This window comes from Pseudopipra pipra, chromosome 1 (assembly GCF_036250125.1).
Source record: "Pseudopipra pipra isolate bDixPip1 chromosome 1, bDixPip1.hap1, whole genome shotgun sequence".
NCBI lineage: Eukaryota > Metazoa > Chordata > Aves > Passeriformes > Pipridae > Pseudopipra > Pseudopipra pipra.
The window spans coordinates 129,743,804-129,759,825 of NC_087549.1; the positions used below are offsets into that span (position 1 = coordinate 129,743,804).

The following is a 16,022-nucleotide window of genomic DNA, read 5'->3' on the forward strand; positions in this document are numbered from 1 at the left end:
CTGGGAAAAATTTCAGATCCTCAGGTGTGATTTTCATATGATTTCTGATTAATCCCTGCAGACTGCTCACCTGGACTACAAATCTAGGATGAATATGGCCTCCAGTTTACAGCCACATCCTCCACTTGAGAGAGAACAGTCAGAGAACAGACATTTAACAGTACTACCATATTTAGTGTAACTTGATTAATAAAACATTCATTAAAAAAATTAGAGACATATCTATTTGTTTTGATTTCTACCAAGTACTCAGGATTTGGCCCTAAGTTAACATTTGTCTTAAATGTTAGACTCTCCATCTCCAGGGGCAGGGAGCAGCATGACAGGTGAAACTGTCAGAAGGGAAGAAAGGCTGCTAAACATTCTGCAGCGAGAGCCAGGATGAAAAATACACAGGCTTATCTTCCTTGCAGCTTAGAACAAACTTAGCAGTTCCGGGGTGTAAGATGTTTACTTAAATCACCTTTTAGTTGGCACTAGTGCACAGGGAAGAACTCTAGGAAAATTCTCTTGAGCCAGTTAGCTTTCCGTAAGTGAGCTGGCTACAGGAGCTCACTTTTAAAGATATTTGACTGCGTCTACAGCTTCTGGTAATCAAATAGGTGGTGTCTGTTACATACGAATATAAAAACAAAAAAAGCAAGCAAAGCAAACCCACACTTGCAAAACACTCTTTGTCCAGAGTGGCAGCTATAGCTTTTGCTCTGCCCTGCAATGCACTGGGTGTAGTTTGAACCTGAGAGTTTGAAAGTTACAGCAGCACCACATAAAAACATAACCTGTGCCTGAAACTCAAGAGGAGCTTTTATCATCTATTCAACTGGCTCTTGTTCCTTAGCTGAAATATCCCAGCTTTTGAGCACAGTTTAATTGGTTGTCACCCACTTCCTGTACTTTGAAATGAAACAGCTAATTAGTTCAGGTTAATAGTATTAACGGGGTCTATTGCAGTGCTTAAGGTAACAACACCCAGCTGTACTGTGCTTGTGCCTACACCTTATCCAATAACCAGCATTCTGGATGTCAAGACACCTCCCATCTGCCAAAGTGTAATATTCTTTACTGCTGAATACTATTCTGCATGAACATCTAGGTTAGAAAGCACAACATTTAAATCTTAATAGGGTTTTTTTCAGAAATAAGAGGCTCACTGAAAAAGTAAATCATTTTAAAAAAGAAAAAGGTGGTTAATTTTGAACAGTTTTGCTTTTATCTTTGAGGTATCAGCTGTAGTCAGTTCACTCAGGACTCTGGAGTGTCTGGAGACACTGAAAAATCAGGACAATGCAGAAACAACTGCCTGCTTATGCGAATCTGGAACTAGCACTTAAAAAATACTTATTTAACACTTAAAAAAATTACTACCTTTGTTTTGAAGGTGGCTTGCTATTTGTTAATAGCATAAATATAGAATCACAGAATCATAGCAAGTGTGAGAATCTTTTTTAATTTCCTGTACCCACCCAAAAAAAAAAAAAGTAAGAATGTTTTTATTAGGCTAAACTGTGCTGCTATACCACACAGCTAACATGCAGGAGGGGAAATGAAGACAGACATGAACTGTGTATGAGATAACTTATTTTATTTATTCAATTCTCAACTTAATTTTGATGCTAAAAATTGGTCAAAGGCACTTCAAAGAAGATATTTAAGAAACAAATCCTTATGGTGATCATTCCAGACAAGTCACCAACTTTTATCTACCGTTAGGAACACAGCTACCCATAACTGCAAAGTGAAACATTCACAGGTTTTAAGTGGAGTATACTGTCCAGCAGCAAGATTCAATTCTTTTAAACTATTAATAACATTTGTGGAGTATTTTAAATACAGTATGGTAGAACAAAGCAAATTACACTTTTAGAGTTCCACAGAAAATTTCTTGACAGAAAAAGGACAAAACTGCCTTTCCCAGTGGTCCTGTATTGAGGAATCCATTTTCATCTGTGCGTGCATTATCAGTATCAGTAGCAGGTACAGCAGAGAAATAACCCACACTTTTCTGTCGTACAAAGGCAAAACACTCTGCTCAGATAACAAACTGTTCGTAAGAGCTACTCTATCAGCTACTCACTGAAATTTATAATTCTGGAAGCAAAACAGAACAAATGGCAACATGTGAAGTAATTTTTAATATACGCCCCCACCAAAGCAAAACAAAGTGTCCTTAAAGGCAAAAGGTACTGGGAAAAGAGCTTCCACAAAATGAGAACAGGTATTAACATCATCAGTGTGTAAACTCTTAAACAAGACCAATACAGACTGCAAAAAATGAATTGGGAGTGAAAGAAGATTAAAATTGGTCTTTTTCTGCAAACCAAGATTAATCTCCTCTGATTAAGAACAGTGATCAGGAGGTAACTTCTTGGCATTCTCAATCTTTGTGAACTGAAAAGCACTTAATACAAGGTTAAAATGTTACTCTGTCACACTAAGAGACATTTCCACATCCACTGCCTAGTAATTTCAAGAAAACCGTTCCAAATTTTTAAATGGATCATTTAAATCACTACAGTGCCAACAGAAGCTTTTAGTTTTTATAAAATGAAGAAATCTCTCTTAGAAACAAAACCAAACCAAACCAGAGAGCAATAACCCGCACGGCCTAAGTGAGTCCATGTTCCTGTGCTTCAGAAAGTCTCTCCACCTGAAATACAGCCTTCCTTGGGCCGCAAAAATGCTCAAACTCAATAAATACTTTCTCAAAGCACAAAGATCTGAGAGTGAAATAACAAAGTACTAATAGTAGCATAGTATTGTACATGAAAATTATACTAACTGTTCACATTCCAATCTTGTCTACTGAGGCTTCTGAAGGCAGTGAGATAGAAACCAATTATTCCAGAGGTATCAGCTCATGGTTATGGCAATACAGTTCAGCAGCGAACAACAGGCCTCTGTTATAATCACAGAATGTAAAACCCGATACTTTTCTACCTTGTCTGGAAGGAAACAAAATTCTTTGTAGTGCTGTTAAAAAGGCAAAAGAAATAGATTCAGAGACCTATGTACAAGGACACTTTAAAACAAAGCAAGAATGGACATTTCAAGAAAAGGCTACTCGTTTCTCCAGACAGGACACCCACTTACCATAAGGTAGTATGTCCTTAGCCTTATTCCCTTCAGAAATGGAACTTGTCTCTTTATTTTTCCAGTCTCTCTGAGGTCCTGCATGTTTTGTGGAAAGGGATATTCCTGCCCTGCTCTGCTAAATTTACAAGCCCCAGCTGGGCTGCAGATAAGAATTAGAACTGCTGCTGAGAAAAGGCTTCACCATGAGCTCAACAGTGGCTGGTTTACCTTGTCACCTCAGCGAATAACCTGCGTGAAGCTCGAACATCCCACTACCTGCTTCCTCCTGTCCACTTGAGACTTATGTAGGATGAAACTGCAAAGCCAGAGTCAGGATAGTCAGGATAGTAAGGAATATGAAGAGAAAATGATGTTGTTTCATAAGGCAGCACAGGGCAAACATATGACAAAAATCTGCAGAAAATATGCAGGATTAGTTCTGCCTGTTGTGGTAGAAAATATTTTAATCCCCACAGATGAACTGAGAAAGAAATCAGGAATAAAGGAACTGTACAGTAGTTCAGTAGCTCTTCTACATGGGCTGAATTTACAAAGAGATTAGGTTGGGATCTTGATTTCATTTTATACCTTCCTTAAGTATTCTTAATATTTTAACTGCATGTTTGAACAATGCCACTGGAGTTACCAATTCCATATGGATTTCACAATATGATTGGTTTGTGCTGCACATGGGATAAACATTTAGCTCACAAAAGGAAGCCCCTCTCAGCATGGTAACATCCACTGTCCTGTGGACAAGCATCCCTCTGACTAGAGCAAACTGAAAACTTCTTCCTTTTTTAAACCAATGCAGTTATAATTTTCTGCTAAAGTCAATGAACATAAAATAAGGCTCATGTCCCTATCAGTACTTCAGAGGCAGTCCTGCTTATGAAAGACCAATAGATTTAACCCTGCAAGAACTACGTGTTTAATTAATACTATATGAATTCAGCCTACATTCAGGCAGAGATGATGTATGCAGCATTTCAACACCATGAGCTGTTTCAGTAATTACCATTGTTGCAGAGCAATGGTCAGAAAGGGAGTCATGACTTTACTGTTGGACAACATATAGAACCTCAATCTGTACTAGAACTACCTTTGAAAAAAAAAATTCCAGTACTTTATGGTAACACTTTCTTCCAGGAACATCCTGAAGGACAGCAGTAGTAATTAAGGCTGTCTGCTACCAGTATGTGCCCTTTCCAAAACAATGACTGGAGGTATTTAGGTTATGTCCAAATTCATCAATATGATGAAGGTGAAAAGTAATAAAAACATGAAGAAACTTTTGTTCAAGTGTGGAATAAAGAAACATTACATGTCATGCTTAATCCCATCCCCTCCTACTGCTATTCACCCAATTTGAAAAGGAGAAAACCAGAAAGTTTTATGTTAACTCTATAAAACATAGGTTTGGCCTCTGAAAAAAATTCAGTAATTAAAACACCTATTTTGTCCCACACCAAGAAAGTGTTTCCAGTTAAGAGGCAGAGATAGTTATGAAGTAGTGGAGAAAGTTAATGCACTTTGAAAGATTCCTACATTCAGGCTGGCTTACCTGAATTACTATATGCTTCAGCTTCAGAAAGAGCAAAATAAGGATCATTTACCACTCTGTACTGAAAAAGGGTACAAGAAGCAGATACAGAAGAAATTTTTTAAGTGGAGAAAAAAATGTTCAGAAAAGTGCAATTAAGTACTTCAGCCAAATAAACTGGCTTTCCTGCAGTTTTAGAACAGGACTTGTTCGTATCTGAAAATTTTAATCTCTAAGTACAGCGATGTGAAAATTAAACAGAAACAATTATAATAGTGGCTGAAACCAGGTTGTTACAATGGCACTGTAACTTTGCTAAGATACTATTCTTCCCGGTTTACCTAGAAGGTGGGATGGAAGACAGACTTCTATTTCAAAAAGCATCTACCTTACGTTAAGAAATACTCAGATTAATTTTTATCTCCATTCAACCAACAGGATGAGTTAATAAGAGAAAAAAAAAAGCCACAGGCAAATATGTAAGCAGCTTGCATCACCTCAGCAACTTAAACAACAGTAACCATTTCTAGGTTTCTCCTTAAAACAGTAGTGATCCGACTTCATATTGTTTTGTACAACAGAGACTTAAAATTTTTAAAACTAACTCATAGCAGTGAATACCATTTCTGAAACAACTCAGATTAATCTTGTGTCTGAATTTCTGCCTATTCATAATAACCAGTCTGTTGTTAAGGCAAAGCAGACTTGAGACTCTTACTATTGTGCCTCTCCCTTCCTTTTAGGGCAAGATACACAAAGTATCTTCAAGATGTTGGTAACACTAGAGAAAGCCATCATGAAGTGTTTGACTGGGCAGCCTCCAATTTCGAGTATTAAAACTGACTGAACAGAGAGGAAACAGCGGAGAACAGAAAAGGGAACAGATATACTGTATGATTATCTGTGAACCCACCCACTATGTTTTTTATACAAATTCTTCCAGGTATTAATGTTACAGAACAATCTCCGATTTCACAGCTTTAGGGCCCCAAATCTTTGTAAGCAGGGCTCCAAGGTAACACTCTCCCAAACAGTCAGAGCCAGCACCAGACTCTATTGAACACAGTGTGACAGGAACTTCTGCCAACTTGATTTTTGAAATAAGAATTGCCAGGAGTAATTTCAGTCCACAAGCTTCATGCACGAGTTTGAGGAGACTCTTACTCATTGTACTGGCTTCTTTTTGGTTTCTTCAAAGTCTAATTATCTCTCAGAAATTTTTTGCTTTAGCTTTTGATTATCCTCCAGTACTTCATTTTTGCTCTGCTCTTCTGGATTCTTTGACAAATCAGGATTGTACCGATACAAATACCCATATGGACGAAGATGATAAATCAAATATTCCAAATGATACATAGTCATAGAATCAACATAATGGAATGAAACTGCTAGATCGGAGCAGCATCCAGGACCCTGAAACACAAAACAAGGCAAAATAATCACCAAGAACTGCAAAGCATGCCCTGGACCATGGATTCAGGGAGAATTCAAAGAAATACTTGATTTAATGGTAGGAAATTCACTATCATCAGTTACATATATACTTCGAAACTTAATGTTAAGCAAGCAAAATGTACCAGACATATCTGCCACAGCATCTTTTCAAAATAAAGCTGACAAAGTCTTTTGCTTCTGTGATCAAGCCAGTGAAAAAAACTAGCTGCCCTCATCAATGTCAGAGGCTTTGATATGAGACAAATATGACAGGACAAATCAAACTGGTGACTTCCATTATGGATCAGTTACAGATGGAACTGTCCACAGCTCAGCTACCTGTACACTGCAGCCATAGCTAAAGCTGCTGCATCCTGGCACACTACAGTATATCATAGCTGGTTTAAGCTACAGAAATGCTCTAGCTCCTGAATACAAGTATAAAAATAGATGCTGCTTTCCAACGGAAAGAATCCACTAAAAAAACTAGACTCTCTTTTTTTCAGCTTTAATATGTAAAAAATCCCAAATCCTGTCCTTGAATTTTTCCACCTATGCTGATCTCGAAGCTCTCTGAAAAAAAATAACTGCTCCCCCACCCATGCTTTTTTTTTTTGACCCTGGAAATTTCAGATGTGGAACATAAAGGAGAATCCTGAAGTTCTTCCTGTAAGAATGTTTCCATTTGTAAATGCAATTTTTGATGCTACAACAGAAGAATTAAAAAAAGTTTTGCCAACTCTTGTGGTTGCCTTCATTTCTACAGAAGGGAGTCAAGTCCAATACAACTATACAAGGAAATCTGATTCTATTTCCTTGTTGGAGTCATTTTTTTATTTCTGTACCAGGCAATGTTTATTCTTCTGCATTTTTTTAAATGCAATTCACTTACATGTACATTTTAACAACTTTCAATAAAACAGTGAGGGCAGGGCAGGTAGTCCAGTGCAGAGTTCAAGTTGGGTTGAGAAGCTAGGAACACTTTGTGTGAGATATGGGGGAACAGAACAGTAACTTTGCAAGGACAATACTAGTGGTAACACTTTACAAACGTGTCAAAAAGGTTTCACAATTTTTTTGCTGTCCATAAAACACAGCAAAACAGCAAAAATAGTTTAAGATTCACTACCTCTTCTGGAACATTAACTTTTCAGCATCAACTTCAGTTGATTAGTGTATTTAACACATCTACACACGTAGATGTCAGAGGATGTCACAAAAAAATCTTTATTCCTAAAATATATTGAGCTGCTATTAAACTGCTAATTAACACATCACACGCTCATACACATCCTAAGATACACTTCACAAAATGAGTACCAGGTTCCTAAGGACTTACCTCTACAGCAGGATAGTAATTGTAATTCCAGTACCAGAATGTTTTTGGTAGATATCCTCTGATTAAGTGATGTTCTGGAACAAAGGGATGAAAGGTTTCTCTACCACTGGTATCCCTAGAATCTCCTGCTTCCACGTTAATGATCTCCATGCATTTTCCTAGTGCTAGATCTTCAATAGAGGAACTATGAGAGCATTTATTCGTTTTAAATGCAGCAACAAATCTCTTCAGAGCTTCTTTGCTCAGAACATACCCTGCTCCTCCACTCATGTAGCCCTGCTTCACATAAGGCTTAAATCTTCTTCCAAAGTATATCGGTTGTTCTGGACTGTATTTTGAAAGAAGCCATCTCAAATTGTCCAATATAACATATGTATCATCATCTGCTTTCATAAACCAATCAGCATCATCAAAATAATGGTCATATACATATTGAAAAGCTTTAATAGTCTTCCAGTACAGTTGGTCTCTGCCTTCTTTGGTTTCTAGGCCCACAGTTGGGAAGTCTTTATTTTCTTCAGAGCTCATAAAAAGTACTTTATTACAGCGTTGAGCCCAAGTGGCCTTAACATGCTTGGCTTTCTTTTCTAGATTTTGAGGTCCAGTCATGACCCAACACAGTATTTTCACCTTCTGATACAGCCCCTCTGCAATATTTTTATCCTCATCTAAAAAAAAAGAGGAAAGTTGCAAACCAGTATTAGACTTTATTGCAAAACAAACTAGGAGCAATCTCCCCCCAGATATTCTGTTTCCAGATCAGAATAAACATGTAGACAGAAAAGAGGCTTTTGATTCCAAATGTACCAATTAATGAACTCAGTGTTAGATTTCAGAAGGAAACGAGCAAGACTAAAAACCAAGACACTAAAATTCTTAAAGTTACTTCAACTTCACAGGATAAAGGACACCATAAGAGTCATATCAAAATGAGTATCTGTTCAGGGAAGCGTGGCTTTAGCAAACCTTGATTTCTATATAAAAGCTGTTCAGAAGCAACCTCTTTATGGTGTTTGGAGGACTAATGAACATTTAAAATATTTTTGCTATTCACAGTGAACACTACTTAACGATTACAACACAGAAAGGCCAAAAAGCTAATAAGCTTTTTTACATATATTCACTTTAACTAACAAAGCCTAATGAATATTTCTAGAAGAGCAACATATTTTTCAAGAACAAAGCAGATGGTAAGCCAGAAATAATTTATTACCAAACCAAATTAAATCTTATTTGTATAAAAAAAAAAAAACAGATTAAATAAGTTAGGATACTATGAAACTAGTATTATTGTTGTGCTAAAATGTTTTTATTTGCAGACAGCCCAGCAGAATAAACACAGTTACCTGAGGTGTGTAATATAACATTTTTCAAGCTGCCAAAGCATTCATTTCAGTCAGAGAAACATTTTCACTAGATACATACAGAAAGATTTTAACTCATGTAAAAGAATATTCCATGGAGAGTAAGATCTGCGTAACTGGTATCATAAAATATTCCTGCTTACACTTTATGCAACTACAGATCAGATTTCTTTGTAACAATGTGCTACTCACATTTGTAGCAATGTGAAACACTCACAAACTCCTCTTACAAAGTTCGGAGTTCAAATATGTTTAAATAACCAACTATTTACTAACATCTTCAGCATATGCATTACAGTGCAATTTTTCTCATCCAAGCTGTCCCTACTCAAAAACTATCTGTATTTAGGATTTAGAATGAACTTATTGAATGAGATATGTCAAATGTAGAACTAGTCCTGAAGTATCTGAAGTGTCTACCTTCTCTGGAAAAATAAAAATAATCAGAGTGTGAGAGAATTTCTCTGGTTTTGACTGCAAACAGCAAAGTGTGCTTGAACTGCTGCATAATCAGCTTGGCAAGCCATGTCCACAGTGACTCCCTCCCGGCCCCAATTCCATGTTTTACTAATCACATCAAAAAGTGAGTTTCTTTTTTTATAGCTTTATCTTAGAGGCTAGATCAAAAGTTAGAAGTGGTGCAAAATTAGTTCCTTATGGCTAAAAAGCAATTCAGCCAGATCTATAATGCCAGCAAATATATCTGCTTGGTAAAACTGTCATTTGACGTCAGTATTTCATTTCAGAAGTCACTGCTACAAACAAGTCTGGATACAGAAGTTGGACAAACAGTTGGACTCGCAGGAAAAGAAAAATCACTACTGTAATAAAAATGTGAACAAAGAAAACGAGGTTCAGTAGAACCTCAAGAAAACAAAGTTATTTAGATACAACCCGAACATGGGGAAAGGAAAAGAAAATTGTTCATATAAATCCCTGGCAGTGAAGAAAGCAGCATTTTGCAATGCATGAAAAGGGAGGACTTTATCTCATTAGGTAGGTGTAACAAAATACCTTTATGCTGTCCAGCATCTGCATTGAAATTCATTTGTCCTTGCAACTGATTGTTATCAATATCTGCTGAGTGTTGACCATGTGGATCGTTGTGAAGAACATGAGGCTGGATCTTAACTTGTTCTTCTAGTATAATGCTAAACAGAAGATAGCAGATGAAAAATCCTATTGCTGATCCAAAAGTGAAGGTTAGAAGGTTCATCAAAGACTTAGAAGAGGCCATCTCCTGAAGGTAAGACACTGTAAAAACCAAATGAAAAATACACTAAGCTTAAAGCTTAACACAGAAATCAAATCCAAAAAAATCAAGGACTAAGTATCTGAAAGCAGCAAACTCAGTTCTAGCACAGATTCAGCTCCCGTGAGCTCGCACAGAAGTTTAAGCACATCCATTGTACATCCATTGATAAGTTTAGTGCAAAAGGCCTATCATATATTCTTTATCTTAAAATTAGAAAGAAGAGTAATAAATCACAGTAGTGGCTGTACATTAAAAAAACTACACATTACATTTATACAACATTGATATAAGAATGTATACATTGAAGTGAAGTAGCTTTATAAAACTGTAATATATGTTGACTTTTTTATTCTCGTCATCCCACGAAACTGCGCTTTAAAATGTAATACCCAAACCTTCTATGATCTAAAAGATGATGATCTATAGCAATTTACAGGTCAAGATACAGCATGATCGTGAGGTGTTCTTAAAATTCCAGGAGTAAGTACATTACAGGAATTCTTTAGCAGATGTCAATCACAAGTAGGTTTTGAAGATTATAAAAGCAAATCTACTCCCAAGTTAGGGCAGTTTTCCTTAAACTTTTAGGAAGTAGTGAGGATAGACTTTCAGAAGAAAGAGTAAGATGACATCTGAATTTTCATACAGAAACACCCATTTTTAAAATGAAGAGAAGAAACCGCATCAGCCTTAAGGCCTCTTTTACACTTCAAAAACTTGTATTCCAGTAATAAAAAACCCCCTGCATTTCAGCCACACCCTTGCTCCTCAGAAACTAAAGGATTTGGGTGACCATTTTTTATTAAACCAAATCAGCATGTACGTCTGCATAAAGGGAGCTTTATACATCCAAAACAAGTATGAATTTTAATATATTAAACACTTGAAAACCAATTTCTAAGGCCTGAGGTTTTTTCATCTTTGCAAAGAGTCGAGATATTTTCTAATAACTCATGACTAAACTACAAAAACATTGACTGCTAAATATATACTGGATTCAAGCCAGAGCCTTGCAAACAAGTCGATGATGTTCCCTCCCTTAGGATCATTATTAATGACAGCGGGCAGAACCCAAATAAGTGCATTAGGGAGCCAAAAAAAGAAAATTATGGAACGTACAGAGCATCGACGAAAGCCATCGATCAGAGCCGAGCTACAGCCACCAAAACAACTCATTTAGCCTGCTCCCCCCTTCTCTCATTGGCTGTATGGTCTATCAGAAACAGGCTGCCCCAAGCAAGCAAGAATGAATCACTGCGCAGTAACATGCATGCCAAAGTCCAGCTGTCTGTCTGTCCTTTCACCCTCCTGAAGGAAAAGCAGAGAGGACGGAATGCAAGTGTGCACGTTGCTAGGCTGGCACTTTCAGAAATCCATCAGATTTACTGCATACATGCAGATTAAGATCATTTGAGAGTGAAGCGGCTCTAACGTGATAATGCTTTTCTTTCTGCACTGCTAGAAAAAAGAAATAAAACTGAAAACACAGCTTGACACACAAAATAAAAATCAAGAAATGTAAAGGCTGTATAACATTCACATGATTATAACTGTGGTTGATAAGGAGCTCTGAAAACACATCATACAATTTGTTAATCGCATATTGTCTTCCCTCACTTTAGTGCTACATCTTGGTGGAGATGAATGATTGCCTTTAGACAGCACATCTCAAAGTATAAAATTGACTGTATAATCATTTGTGACCCAGGCCTTGAAAAAATTACTTGGTTTCCAGCTTTATTTCTATTCTTTTATGCCACTAAATTGAGAAGAAAACACAAGGATTTTGAGTAGCCTTTGAGAATGCAAAAGACCAATTGTAATAAAATTATTAGTTTTTTGGGTTTGCTTTCCACAAAGTCCCCTCAAAATTTGCAATACACAAAGGGAAATGGCCACAATAAAACAATGCCTTCCTTCAGCATATTAAAAGGAGGAAAAAAATAAAAACCCATGCATGCACACAGTGTAGCTACAGCACTTTCTCCATTGTTCTACTTTTCAATATTAGATGTCTCTCTGCCATACAACTTCAGTTATCTGCTCCAACAACTCATTACTCTTGCTTGGAGAGAAAAAAAAAGAAAACCAATTGAAAATAGCTGCAGCTTATTTAACCATGGAATTAAGTTAAATGAGATTCTTCAGAAAAAAATTAAATGTATTAGAAATGCTAAAAAATAAAAAAGTGCATCACATTAGATGCTCTGTCAATCAGAAGCTGATTTGGCAGTACTTCACACACAAAGAGGATTTCTCAGAGTAGGTAGGTAGTTGCGTTTCATATTTGATATGAAATGCCTCTAGTTACAGTTTTCAATCTAAAATAATCTGCTTATCATTCTATCAATTTTATACCAACAGATTGGATAACTACAAATGTGTGTGGGTGTGTATCCATATGTTTATGAACTCCAACAGTAAACTGGACAGAAAACTTAATTCTGTCACAACATAACAGTCATTTTAGATTTGGCTCCAAATTTAAGTTTTGTGAATCAATGGTTTCTACATCTTCAAGCTTACAGAAAAACTGCTGAACCCGGCAGCCCACTGAAGACAAGGCTGCTGCAACTCCATGTCAGGCTGAGGATGTATCCAGCCAGGCTGAGGATGTATTCCCATAGTTATGCATGCAAAGATGGATATACACATGGCTGACCACACAGATTAACACAGCTAAAAGAGGTGTTCATGCAAACACAATCATGGTTCGGCCTTATGCTGCTCATCGCCTTAGCTGACAAGCACAAAAGTTTGTTAGTGGGTAATACACACATATGTACAAGGTGGATACCTCCAGTAACTGGCCTCAGACCCTCAATCTATTCAGGAACCAACCCAAGATCCTCAGCGTCCGCAGAGCCCTACTCTGTTCTCAAATTGAAGACTCTTTGATCTTACTAGCACTTGTCCCACACTTTCAGTTGCCTCAAAACCTGGCTCCCAAGCCTCTTAATTCCACTCACTGCCTAGCTCTGAGTGACATTCACTAGCAATCACACACTGGCATACTTGCCAAGACAATATCCTTGCACCCCAGTGTCCCCAGTTATGAGCACTCCCAACACACCATAAGTGTGACTTATGGTCTCCACTCCAGCTGCTGGCATTTAGACCCTCACTCACTCCACTGTCTCCAGTTGCTGGCACACCAGACACAAGTCCCTACTTATTGTATGTGCTACTTACTTACTGTGTGTCTCCAATTGCTGCCACTTAGAGCTCAGTATGCACACATAAATGCAGCACAAAGTCCTCTTGTCCAGGAGAACAGTTGGAAGTGCAGCTTAATGAGCAAAGGCAGGGCACAGTCAAACATACTGACCAGCCACTTGTTTCCAACTGACCAGGCCTTTTATCTTATCCTTTTATTTTCCTGTACTTGTTTCCTTCCTTTAGACTCACCCTTGAGCACCCCATAAATTCTGTACAGTCACAAGATACTTTGCTCCTGAATCCCATAATATGTCCCTTATTTTCTAGGCAGTTAGCCCCCTCAATCTTGTGAGCTGCTTGAGACAGCCTTCCTGGTGACTCTTCTTGCTCACATCACACCTGGGCAGTGGGGCTGGTGGCTCTCCAGTGACAGAACCAGGGGCTGCTTCCTCTGATGAGACTGAATCCCTCCTGTTCCTGCTGTGCCTCTGTGCAGTCCTGTGACAAGCTTTTTAACATGTCAATCTAAATTACTGCTCTCAGTCTGCTACAACAGTGTGTTAAAGTCACCTTCCCAAGCCAATGGAAACTTAGGGAACACCCATGCAATAGGAATATATGATACTGGAGCTTGCCTCATTCCCAAATGCCCAAAAAGAAACAACTCAACCACCTCTAAAATTAATACTTTCACACAATCTTTGAACCATGTAACTTTCTGAGCTTGTTTAAAGGGGAAACACATTCAACAAAAAAACCCCAACCAACTAACCAACCAAAAAAAAAACCCAAAAAACAAAAACCTACAACCAGCCAACCATCAAATCTGAGATTTTGAAATTTACAGAATGCAGAACATAACTCTAATTTTACCCATATTTATCCCAGTATCATTCTGTAATCACTTTAAGATTCGATGAATCAACAATGAGAAATGTGGTTAAAACAGCTAGCTCTTTCTTGTATCCCTTACTTGGGAAATGAGGGGGAAGCTCTGAGGCCCCAGGATGAAACAGGACCTAAATATCCCCTGAGAGCTGCACAAATAGCAATGAAATTGATCTCTACCACCATATCCTTAACAGTCAGGCAACACATCAGAATAATTTAAGTCAAAATGGAGAAAAAAAACATAGTTAGCTGTGCAGTGCATGAGAAAGGTCTTTTGCTAAGCAACATTTATTGCTTGGTGCTTTATATATTCACATGCTTCTCAAATGAAAACATATGCACAAGTTGTACATAATGTTGCATGCATCGAGAATTACTGTGAGGTGCTGCAGTTTCCCATCGACTAAGCACAGATTATACTTTTCCACTTAAACAAAAAAACTAAACCAATGCTGTGAGCATTTATTTGGAGAAGAACTCTTCACATCAAAAAAATCCTACTTTTTCTACCAAAAAATACAAACTAAGTATGGGTGGACAACAACTGCACTGAAACCAGACGCGTATCAATCCAAAGCACAGGTGCGCGGGAAGGAAGATTTGGTGACCTCCTTCCTCATTCCAAAAGCCCGCGCCCGCGGCTTCCTAGACCTCTCGCAGCCCAGCCCCTGCCCAGGCCGTCAGCCCAGGAAGTCGCGCTGCGGGGGCAGAAGCAGCGACTTCCCCCTCCACAGGCACCTCGCTGCCCGCGCTGAGCTCCGCGGCACTGGCGCTGTTCCCACGAGACCGCTCGTCCGGCGCCCCTCCCTCCCCGGCGGGCGGCCGGGCACCTGCTGTCCGCGCACCGCGGGTTCCCTGCTCGCCGAAGGGAGCACTCTCCCGCCCTGTCCCCGAAGGGAGGAGGCCCCTCCGGTGGTTCCCTCCGCGTCGCCCCCGCGAGCGGGACGCTGCCCCCGGAGGCCCGACCGCCCCCCCGGCCCGGCCCGGCGCCAGCTCCCCCCTCACCTCGCAGGCCGGCGGGGCCCCTGCGCGCGATCAGCCGCGCGCCGGCGCGCGGGCACCCGCTGGCCGCGCGCAGGGCAGGAAGCCGAGGGCGAGCGCGCGGCGGGACCCGCCGGACCCTCCGCGCCGCGGTGCCGGCGGTGCCAGTGCCGGCGGCCCCATCCCGCGGCCGCCCCGCGCCGGGGGCGGGCGGAGGAGCGGCACCGCCCCGCCGCCCGCTCCTCGGGCGGAGAGCGCCCGGGAGGCGTGGCCGGCCCGGCACGGGCGCTTTTAACCCTTTTCCCGCCGCGGCGGCGGCTTCGCCGCGTGGCACCGCGCGCGTCCCTCCCGCTCCGGCGCGCGCGGGGCTGCCACCCGCTGTGTCCTTCCTTCCTTTTCTCCCTCCGCTCCCTCTGCGGGCACGGGAATGCGCCCTTCCTTCTCGTCCGCCGGCAATGCGGCCACGTCGTCGGGCCGGGCCGCGAGTAGCAGCGGCGCCTCCCGTGCGGGGAGGCCCCGGCGTGGCGGCGGCGATGGGCGAGGGCGGGTGACCCGAGTCGGGGCCGCAGCGTGAGAGCGGCGGGCAGCTCGGCTGCCGCGCTCCGTGGCTCGGTCACGGCTTCGAGCAGTGCGGGGAAAAAACGTGCCGGGGGAAGGGGAGGGTGCGGGAGGAACGGGGGAGCTCAGAGCGGCACCTTCCCCGGGGCGCCCAGGGGTCGGTGAGCGGCGCGGCGCTCCAGCAGTGCATGCCCGGCACGGTCAGTAGGGAAATGCCCCGGGCACTGTCCGCCCACCCTTCCACCGCGTTACCTTGCTCTTCCCTGCCTGGGAGCGGCTGTGCTAGGCGCTCGGGCCGGGCTGCGGAGCTCCGCTGCGCTCCAGCCCCTCATTCCCTCACTTCAGCCGGTCTGGAGCGGCTGCTCTTCCGAAATACCATTAGGCAACTGCAAGGGGTGTTGCTAGGATACCGAGCCCTCTGCAATC

The 16,022-nt window shown here is 40.9% G+C and overlaps 1 protein-coding gene across 3 annotated transcripts; it reads right to left on the minus strand.

Moving 5' to 3' along the window:
• Positions 1–1,565: 1,565 nt before the first annotated feature.
• Positions 1,566–15,980, minus strand: C1GALT1 (core 1 synthase, glycoprotein-N-acetylgalactosamine 3-beta-galactosyltransferase 1). Of its 3 annotated transcripts, none has more exons than XM_064676655.1 (4): positions 15,849–15,980; positions 9,767–10,006; positions 7,389–8,056; positions 1,566–6,028 (listed from the first exon to the last, which is right to left on the minus strand). In XM_064676655.1, the coding sequence occupies exons 2-4, from the start codon at positions 9,987–9,989 to the stop codon at positions 5,819–5,821; spliced, it is 1,101 nt and encodes a 366-aa protein (XP_064532725.1). In that variant the 5' UTR covers positions 9,990–10,006; positions 15,849–15,980; the 3' UTR covers positions 1,566–5,818. The 3 variants fall into 3 exon arrangements, with proteins under 3 accessions (XP_064532725.1, XP_064532742.1, XP_064532733.1); XM_064676672.1 differs by lacking the exon at positions 15,849–15,980 and adding an exon at positions 15,063–15,226; XM_064676663.1 differs by lacking the exon at positions 15,849–15,980 and adding an exon at positions 14,796–14,872.
• Between the last annotated feature and the right edge of the window lie 42 nt (positions 15,981–16,022).